Source organism: Brassica oleracea, chromosome C1, assembly GCF_000695525.1.
Source record: "Brassica oleracea var. oleracea cultivar TO1000 chromosome C1, BOL, whole genome shotgun sequence".
NCBI lineage: Eukaryota > Viridiplantae > Streptophyta > Magnoliopsida > Brassicales > Brassicaceae > Brassica > Brassica oleracea.
In genome coordinates this window covers 26,517,912-26,528,862 of record NC_027748.1, presented here as the reverse complement: position 1 = coordinate 26,528,862, position 10,951 = coordinate 26,517,912, and the positions used below count along the sequence as shown (strand labels likewise).

Below are 10,951 nucleotides of genomic sequence, written 5' to 3'. Positions count from 1 at the left end.
ATCCTTTTTAAAGCTGGAAGTTTATATTTTGAAGAGTCTGCCGAAGTTGCTCAAAAAAAAAAAAAAAATCTGCCCACATGTTTGTCCGTCGTTGACATATTGTCTATGACATACCACCTATGCTCTGTGATCGTAAATTTGCGTGTTATATCTCATATTTATCTCGTAGAGAAGTATTAGAAATTAGGCCTGAGACCGACCCGGATATCCGAGAAATTTAGGGTACCCGGATCCGGATCCGTGAATTTAATATCCGGATCTGGATTCGTGGTTTCCGGATATCCGGATTTCGGATATCCGTCTCGATATTCTATTATATCCGGATCCGGATCCGTAAAAAAAAAATTAGAAATAATATTTTTTTAAAATACTATTTTTTTTTAATATTATACATAAATTAAATATTTAAACAAGATTTACAATATATTTATATATGTCTATAATATTGTAAAAACTAAAATATAATATTATAAGATTAATTCATGTATAAATATTAATATATCAAATATTAATATTAATAAAATTTAAAAAATTTAAAATTTAATGTGTTTTAAAAATACGAATCCGAATCCGGAATTCGGACCTAAAAATAAAGATATTTGAATCCGGATTCGGTTTGGACAGATCCAAGATTTCACTATCCGGATTCGGATTTGGACACCCCGGATATCTTATTTTTGGAGCGGATCCGGAGCGAATCTCGGATAACAAGTCCCATGTCTATTAGAAATAACATACGGAGCAGATATATCTTGTCTTTGTAAAACCCAAACCGAATAATACAATAAATCTTAATATAATAAAGATTAGTTAATTTAGATATAGATAGATTGTATATATATACAACTCTATATAAAGTACAACACAATAATGTAATTCAATAATAATCATATTCTCAATTGTACCCAAGGAGAACGATTAAAAACCAAAAAAAAAAAGCATTTTTATTGGTGAGATATGCTCTCAAAAATCTCAACTATATAATATAAATATTTTATTTTGTTTATTTTATTTTACTAGTAAATATCTCAAAAAGGTATCAAAATTTCTCAAATGAAAGATTATTGTCAATTTTTTATATATATGGTAAGAACCATTGAGATAGTTCTAGTGGAGAATCTCTTAAAGAGTGAGTTAAGACCTAGAAAATTAGAAAATGAAGAGTAGATGAATCTAATAGATTCCAATTTTTTTTTTAATTGAATAGATTCCAAATTTACTTCACTTTCATTTATTGCTGGAGGTAAAACTGTTAGGTAGTAAACCAGAGTCTTGCAACACAGTACAATTCAATCAAAGAACGTCATTTGAACAAAACACACAGCTCCTTTTCCAGCACTTTCTTTTACAATCTGAGGTGCAATGTTCTACTCCATGTTTACTGGTGGAGATCCCTAAATCAACACGTTAAGTGAAATTAGTCAGCGCAACAGATAAATCGAATTTAATGATCGGTGAGATGAAGAGAAATGGTTTGTTTACCTTGAATAAGAGATCATGAGCTATAGTGTCCCATGGCAATGAGATGGACATTAAGCAGCATTTGAGAGGGAACATCTCGTCTTCATCATATGAGGCCGTAGCAGCTGCTATTGCATGTTTAGCTGCCACAGATGCAACAGATGCTGCTTTACGGAAAATGGAGCCGAGATCGATGCTCTTCTTCGAAGACATTGGTGAAACAGGACCTAAAACTACTTGGCTCTGATCTGAGAAAAGCAATTTCTATACAATCATCCCTTAAAGCACCACTACTTTCTTAAATATGCTGCTACTTTGACTTTAGGCGTTTGAAATTCATAAAATGTTTCTGTAATTATCTCTATCCTCTACAAACTCCTAAATAAAAGAGCTATATTTTGTGCAGCCAATAAAGAATAAGAAAGGAACAGTACCTATAACGCCAGAGACAGCTACTTCAACTTCTCCACGCCCTCCAGGACCTTTCATATAAAGTCTGTCTGCTTTTCCCGAGTGATGGCCCAGTGATAGAAGACTTCCGAACCGGCTCCTCCCCCCTGTAATAAAAGAAAAAGATTACAGACAAATTAAGGAGAAAGTGTGAAAAATCAATTGGCCCATATCCACAAAAGCGATATCAGCCTATTTAGTCAAGACAAAAAAAGCAATTTCTTTCTTTGGGTCCTTTAGCTCTTAGTATCTCAAAATAAGTTAATTTTGTCTTCCAGCCATCTTGAGGATGGATACCATTTCATACCACACGGCTTTTTGGTCCGTAATGGATTCCACCAAATGAGCAAAATATGAAAATGAAAACTGCATGTTCCTGAGAGGATAGTCTTAACAGGTTCCATGACATCAATAACCACTAATGGATTCTGTGTGCTATAGTAGAGGCAAGTTCGAGAAAAAGCTTCAAATTATCAAGAACTCTTAATATAAAAGAAATAATAGTACTAAGCACTGAAGGACCTATGCGGATAACTAGCGAAACATGGCATCAGGACATGATTACAAGATTTCCTAGACGATTGGATTAGCTTCTATATAGATGGATAAAACAAGAAAAGAAACTGTAAAGCGACCTTCATAGGCTTCTCGAACCATTTGATAGCTGACAAACCCAGAAAACAGAGTAACCTGAAACCAAGAGTACAAAGCACGTTTATCTTCTTTTCTCATTTGCATGTCACTACTATTAATGTGTCAATACGTTTTACAACCCATATGGATTAAATCTATTAAGCATATACGAGCAACTCATAAAAGGTAGCAAAGGAAAATTTGGTATATGATTGGCAGGAATTAGATAGAAAACTACTAGACCTTAGGATCTTTCACCCTTCTCGGGTCTGTATTTGTATTAGAACCACTGGAATCCTTATCAGTTTTTACCTCTGCACTTGGAAAGGCTGCCCCATCATGAGAATTAAGAAGTACACAATAACAATGATCTTTTTCTGTCAGAACCTGTAAACATCAATGAGAAAGCCAATGAACAAGGATGGAAAACATATGGGAAATTAACATGTGACTAAGTTTAACAGGAGCTATAACCTAAACTCCTATTTCCCCTAAACTACAGAAACAGGCTGGCCAGTCTTCTGAAGAAAATAATTGAAGAGCAGGCAATAGACTAAGTAAGGAAAATATTTCAAAAGCAGTTGAAAAGGTAATTAAATATCTGGATTCTGATTAAAAAAGCCAACTAGGAATTTGCTATCCAATTAAGATGGAACTAAAGAATACATGTATCTTCCAGAGCTCATTTCATTACGAACAGAATCTCACACTTCCATAGCATCCATTCATGTCTATAGAGTTTTTCGAACAGGAGGACATTTTGTACTTGGAAGGACAATACAAAGCAAGGGAAAAGAAATGTGTTACCACGGCATCAAAGGTTGAGTCGAAATCATCTACGGCAAAACAAATTTCTGGGTAAGCAGGTGTTGTCTCCACTTCCTAGGTAATCAAAATCATCAAAACGAATTCCAGGTGCATAAACATTGCAACGAGAAAAACAACTATACTTGCCTTCTTTGAGTCCAGATGAAAATTAACGCGACTAGGTGATGCATACACTGTTTTTACAACCTGCATGAAATGAATGTAATATCATCATTATTGGCTTACATAATACGAAACCAATTTAGGCTCATAAAAATATAAAATATATGCTTATATAATGTCCTCTCTTTTGAGAAAAAAAGAAGAAGCTGGTTTCATATTCCGTTTTTAACTCTTATCTTAATACACTCATGATAAAAGGAAGCTGGAATTACACATTTTGAACAGTAGCTTATATAACTACTCTTTGGCTTCAGTTGCTTTTTTTATAAGAAAAAATTAAAGAAGAGCTGAAAAGTCGAGATAATTTCATCCAACGCTGGATCTCTAACCTTGTATATAGGAGAGAGTGTTGTATCTTTACTTCCTTGGTACTTCTTAAGGGCCTCATTACTAAAAACATGAATTCAATGTTACTATGATGAAGAAAAATAGAAAGACGAGAAGCCATATGATAAATAAAATATGGGTCCCCAAAAAACAGGTTATTAAAATAACTCAAGGCCTAATAACTGAAACGAAGAAGTGGGCATCCAACCTAGCAAACAGTTAGACAAAGTAATGCTTGATGCAATCACATGAGTTTGGAACCAAAAAGGAGGAAAAGAGGATAGAAATACTAGAATATCAGTACATGAGAGGACAAGAACTGTTAATATAAATGAGACTGGAATGAAATTAGGAAATGATGTGGGTAATCACAATCAGAAAGTGACGCGTTTACCTGCAAATCGCCACCGTAACAGTGAAAGATGTGTGAGCAACCATGTTCAAATAAAATGATTTCCTCCAATCAACTTCAGCCAGACTTTCACCAAGCAGCTCATCCAACTGATTTATTAAGGGAGAACAAATCTATTAACATATGTTTCCAAACGATACATAAAGGTGCAACATAACAGATAAATGGATACTTTGAAGTATCATGGGGTCTAATTCTCAAATAAATAAGGTATGAAAAGCTTTGGCATGCAATTGTAGGCTCATGAAAGAACAATCCCTTAAAAAACTAGGTAGTACTGTAGGTTAAACAACGCTTGCTCATCCGAAAAGAGAAGAAGAAAAGGTTGATACCCCATAAGTAAATTAATTTTTCCGTTACCTTGTGCGGAACTAGAAGCTAATACCTTGTAATATTGACAAAACGAGACCTATGTGAATAGACTTACGTCACTTAACCAGAGATATTTATTGTTCCCAGCAGTTTTTACCTTAGGTGCCCACCTGCGCACGAAGTAAGGAGCTGGTGCATCCTCATTTTCAGTCAAAGCATAAGATTTACAGCTCTGGAAATGAGTAACAGAACAATCATCAAGGTTAACAAGCACGGGAATGTCAAATTTTTTGATACAGAGAAAGCTACATACCAATTTCCTCACAAAGAATAGAAGATCATCGTCTTGGCGCCTCCTAGACTCCATGCATCGAACGAAGTACACATCAAACACACCATGCCAGAAATTGGAGTCCATCTCTACATCTGACGCCTCTTGCTCATCAAGAGACGTCTTTCCCAACGACTTTGAGTGCTTTTTCACCATGCTCAGGATCTCATGCCTGCGTAACATGAATCATGCATGCAACAGATCAATCAACTTTATATTCTTAACTGGAACAATCAATCATACAGCTTGCATAGAGTATCGAATCACAGAGTGTGACAATCTGATTAATCATTTGATGATTGGTGGACATACAAAACCTATCTCAGTTCAATTTCAGCAGAATTACTTGAAAATTGTCCATCAACACGCGAGATAATTGACAGCGAAACTAGCGGAACTCAGCATAGAAACACAAGGGAACCTGAAAATCACCTAGTAAGCGTCTCTTCTCTATCGTTGAGCATTTCTACCCTGCCAAATCCGACTCTGCTCAATTCTTCGCGGTTGAGAAACTTTGCGACGATCTCGTGATCGAATTGGCTCTTCTCTCTCTCTCTCTCTCTCTCTCTCTAAATCGATTCGTCGATCTGGTTTTGATTTAGCGGCCAGTTGCGTCAATCGGAAGAACGAGGAGCCTCAATAACTACTAGCACACAAAAGTACTACTATTAACATTAGCTAATGATATCTTACAAAAGATATTTACAAATGCTGGTAATTGCTGCTCTCCCTTTTATCATTCTACAAAGTGTTTATTTATTTATTATTGTTACATAAAAGTATGGTAAATCTCCAAAATAGCACATTTCTAAGTTTATATCACAAAAATAGCACTCAAAAACTAAAATGACCAAAATAGCACCTCTCTAAGTTTATCCTTTTAAAATTTTAATTTTTTTATTTTTCAAAATTAGAAATCTTATCCCCAAAACCTCATTCTCAACTCTAAACCCTAAACCCTAAACTTTAAACCCTAAACCCTAAACCATAAACCCTAAACCCTAAACTCTAAACCCTAAACCCTAAACCCTAAATCCTAAACCCTAAACCCCACCCTTTAACTCTAAACCCTAAGTTTGGGAACATAAACTTGATTTAGTGCTATTTTTGTCTTTTTCTCATAAAAGTATGTATATTATTTTAGAAGAGAAAAAAACAAAAATAACACTAAATCAAGTTTATGGTTTAGAGTTAAAGGGTTTAGGGTTTAGGATTTAGGGTTTAGGATTTAGAGTTTAGGGTTTAGGGTTTAGGGTTTAGGGTTTAGGGTTTAGGGTTTAGGGTTTAGGGTTTAGGGTTTAGGGTTTAGGGTTTAGGGTTTAGGGTTTAGGGTTTAGGGTTTAGGGTTTAGGGTTTATGGTTTAGGTTTTTATATATGATAACTATTATAAGATTAAGTTTGTGACTTTTGATAAAACATTAAGTGCTATTTTTGTGACTTTTGACCTTGAGTGCTAGTTTGGGAACATAAACTTGATTTAGTGCTATTTTTGTTTTTTTCTCTTCTAAAATAATATACATACTGTGCTATTTTTGTGATATAAACTTAGAAATGTGCTATTTTGGTCATTTTAGTTTCTGAGTGCTATTTTTGTGATATAAACTTAGAAATGTGCTATTTTGGTCATTTTAGTTTCTGAGTGCTATTTTTGTGATATAAACTTAGAAATGTGCTATTTTGGTCATTTTAGTTTCTGAGTGCTATTTTTGTGATATAAACTTAGAAATGTGCTATTTTGGTCATTTTAGTTTCTGAGTGCTATTTTTGTGATATAAACTTAGAAATGTGCTATTTTGGTCATTTTAGTTTCTGAGTGCTATTTTTGTGATATAAACTTAGAAATGTGCTATTTTGGTCATTTTAGTTTCTGAGTGCTATTTTTGTGATATAAACTTAGAAATGTGCTATTTTGGAGATTTGTCCTTTTAGAAAAGGGAAAACTTAATTTAACCATAGTTCATCATTTTATTACTAGATTGACTCTAATTTTATTTAGTTACCAATTACATATAAAAGTATGTAAAATTGTGTTCTACTAATTATTTTATGTAATATATAAATAAAAAAGAAATATTCAAACATTATTAGAGTTTCTATAATTTTGACAATCAGTTATCATAAATTATTATTTATAATATCATTTAGGTTATTTGGTAAGTGATATTAATTAGTTCTAGACTTACTTTTTATTTTAGATCAAATTAACGTAAATAATAGTTTGAACCAATCAAATTATAACAATTTTTTAAACTCTCTCTGTGATTGACACCTAAGCAAAAGTCACTTCTCATTTGATATATACTAGGTGAATGCCCGCGAAATCGCGAGTTTGAATGTTTTGTAACAATATATTTATTATAATTTTTCTAAGAATGATTTTTTTTAAGAATAAATATGACTATTTTAAATACCTTTTTATATTTTATATTGATAATTGTAATAAAATTAGTTATATGTAATATTCATGATTCAGTTTTTAATAAAATTACTTAATTTTTGAAGGTATATAATACTAAAACTTTTGAAATATTTTATATAGTTTAGAAATACTTGATTCCTAAAATTTATTTTATGAAGCATTATATATATTATATAAATCACATATTTAATTATCATAAATTAGTATGTGCAATATATTTAGGTCGTTTGGATAATGATAAAACTTGTTCTAAAACTGATTTTTTCATTTTAAAATCATTAGCAAATTAAATTATAATACTATTTCTCAATCTCTCTACATGATCGACACCTAATAAAAAAAATAATTAAGTGATTTCTCATTTAATATAAAATGAAATTTCAAAATAGATTTTATAAATTAATTTATAAGCTTGTATAAATGTCTTAAAACCTCTTATCATAATTTTAAACATATGATAAGCTAAGATAAATAATTTTATAAATGCATTTATAATTTTTATAAATTATTTATAAAGCTTGTATGAATTTTATTAGACATTAACAGTTATTATACTACATTATATTCAAATATAAGGCTTTAAATAAGAATATAAAATTATTATATCAATTTTTATAAAAAAATTGTTTCTTATGTTATGTAGTTTACAAATATATAAAAAATTGATCAAACATTATTATTCTTTCTACAGTTTCAACAAATAGTTACCGTAAATAATTATTTGTAATATTATGTAGATTTTTGCCAAGTGATATTAACTGTTTGTAGACTTATTTTTTTCTTTTAAATCTAATAAAACATAAAAATAAATAAAAATAAAAATTTATCGACCATCAATTTATAACAATTTTTAAGATTTCATAAATGATCGACACGTATGATAATTTAAAATATACAATAAGCCAAAATATAGTAGGATAGTATGATGAGATTTTAAAAAAGATTTTATAAATTAAATTATAAGCTCTTATAGATGAATTACAAACTCTTATGATAATTTAAAATATACAATAAGCCAAGATAAATAATTTGATAAATGTTTTTATATATGTTTTATAAAGCATGTAATATGAACTTTAAAAGATGTTAATAGTTATTATGATAATTTATATAAAATATAATGCTTTTAAATAAGAATATAAATTATTATATTGATTTATATAAACTGTTTGTCGTTTATTATTTTATGTATTTATAAATATAAAAAATTAATATATATTAAATATTATCGACCAATCAATTTATAACATTTTTTTAGGATTTCATACATGATCTACACATAAGAAAAAGTCTCTTAAGTCACTTCTCAATTAATATATAGTAGGATAGTAGGATGAGATTTTAAATTAAATTTTATAAATTAATTTATAAGCTCTCATAGATGACATACAAACTCTTATAATAATTTAAAATATACAATAAACGAAGATAAATAATTTGATAAATGATTTATTAAAGCATATAATATGAACTTTAGAATAGTTATTAAGATAATTTATACAAAATAAAATGCTTTTAAATAAGAATATAAAATCATTATATTGATTTATATAAACTGTTTGTCGTTTATTATTTTATGTATTTTATAAATATAAAAAATGATCAATTTATTTCGTTTTCTATAATTTAAACAATTAATTACCATAAATCATTATTTGTAATATTATGTAAATTATTTGGCAAGTGATATTAATTGGTTAGAGATAGGGATGACAATCAAGGACCTGGACCGCGGGTCTGACCCGTAAAAGCTTGCTGCGGGGAGGGATTGGGCCTCCAATTGGCAAGCCCACAAAATTACGGGCCTCGCGGGACGGGTCGAAAGCGAGATGGGCTACAGGTTAACTTGCGGCATTTTGAAGACCCGCAAACCTAAGTCCACATTTATGCTTTCACCTAAAACATATATATATATATATATATATATATAGAGAGAGAGAGAGAAAATGTGATTCGACGTTATGTAGCTCCGGTGATGGTGGTTTCAGGGTCGATGATGCTTCCGGTCTCCCAAGCGCCTTCGATCTGAACCGGTGGAGCTTCTTCGAGTCATCATAAGAAATTTGAAAACTCACTTCCCACCGAAAAAGAAGATCTAGTTCCCGCAATGGTTTCTTCATAGTTTTGCTTATATGTATTTGTTCACATTATCATACATTTTGGAGTTTTAGGTTTCAAACTTCTATTATTCTTATTTGCAGAATATGAAGTTGATGGTGAAGAAGAGAAATCTCCATCTTTTTGTCGCTTGTTGGTGATAAAGATGTAGAACAAGAAGTGTGATTGGTGTTTTCTTTTTATTTATTTTTGGGATTAGCATCTTTGATTTGGTGTTGGTTTTATTTAATTTTGGATTGAGAAAACTAAAACATATTTGTTATGAACTTATGAGTTATAATATTTGGATTCATCAACTAAAGTATTGTTTATTTTTAAGATGTTCGAAGTCTAACAAAAGTAAATAAACTAGTGTTTTGATCCAACTAAAATCTTCAACTAACAAGTGTATTGCTTTATCCAGTTCAATCCTCGACTAAAATCACTTACTGATGCATCATGAAACTGATAAAGCATCCTGAATCATGTCTTGAAGCGTTCAGGAGTCATATGTCCGTTTATAATTTGATGTCCCGCGGGCCGATCCGCAAAGGCCTACATGTTTTGCGGTATGGGTTTGGTCAGCTATTTTGAGGATAGCAGCCCGCGCGGACCTGACCCGCCGTGACCCGCTCGAAGACGAGACCGCTGTTGTACGAGACGGGATGGGACAGATCAACTTGTTTGACATTCCTAGTTAGAGACTTGCCTTTCTTTTTAGATCTAAATAAAATAAATAAAAATTAAAAATCATTGACCAATCAAATTATAATAATTTTGTAAGAGTTTACCTATGATCAACACGTAAACAAAAGTCACTAAAATGACTAAAGTGACTTCTCAATTAATATATAACTAGATTTTGATCCGCGCTTTAAAAAACGAGGGATTAATTTTGTTTTAAAATTCTACAAATTTTTTAATTATAAGATTAAGTGTTTTTATATATGATAACTATATACATTTAAATTTTATTGATTGTTTATGTTAAAATTATAGATATTAGATATGCTATGAAAAAATTATATTTATATTTATGAAATTATTTTTAAAGAAGTTAATTTTTTAGAAAAATATTGTATTAATTTTAATTTATTCTAAAGTATTATATTTATATACTAAAGATATTTTCTCATTACATAATTTAATTTTTTTTTTGCACATTTTATTTAATGGGTTTTTTGCAGAATTGACCTATAACTTAAAGTCAAACACAAAACTAACCTCATTTTTTCTTGAAAATTGGTTTTGCCCTATTCACCCCACAAGTTCATATAATTTACGAAAATGCCATCAATTTTTTTTTTCTTTTTTTTTTGAAAATGACATTTTTACTCTCTCACCCTCATCATCTTCAAGTAATTACAAGATTGCCATTGTCATCAATACCACAACCACCATGAACAACCAATTTGAAGCTCTTAATGCTCCCAAAATCGATTTACCCTTCTTCTTTTTCCATTCTTGTGAACTAAACACAACATATCTCTCACTTTCTCTCCACAATGAGCTAAAAAA

The 10,951-nt window shown here is 30.8% G+C and overlaps 1 protein-coding gene across 3 annotated transcripts; it reads right to left on the bottom strand.

Moving 5' to 3' along the window:
- Positions 1–1,204: 1,204 nt before the first annotated feature.
- LOC106322463 (uncharacterized protein KIAA0930 homolog) lies at positions 1,205–5,621 on the bottom strand. Of its 3 annotated transcripts, none has more exons than XM_013760508.1 (12): positions 5,349–5,621; positions 4,899–5,088; positions 4,743–4,817; positions 4,256–4,362; positions 3,864–3,924; positions 3,499–3,558; positions 3,352–3,426; positions 2,788–2,931; positions 2,547–2,601; positions 1,896–2,018; positions 1,483–1,604; positions 1,205–1,394 (listed from the first exon to the last, which is right to left on the bottom strand). In XM_013760508.1, the coding sequence occupies exons 1-12, from the start codon at positions 5,378–5,380 to the stop codon at positions 1,368–1,370; spliced, it is 1,071 nt and encodes a 356-aa protein (XP_013615962.1). In that variant the 5' UTR covers positions 5,381–5,621; the 3' UTR covers positions 1,205–1,367. The 3 variants fall into 3 exon arrangements, with proteins under 3 accessions (XP_013615962.1, XP_013615946.1, XP_013615954.1); XM_013760492.1 differs by having other exon boundaries at positions 1,483–1,709; positions 5,349–5,619; XM_013760500.1 differs by having other exon boundaries at positions 1,483–1,709; positions 2,857–2,931; positions 5,349–5,619.
- Between the last annotated feature and the right edge of the window lie 5,330 nt (positions 5,622–10,951).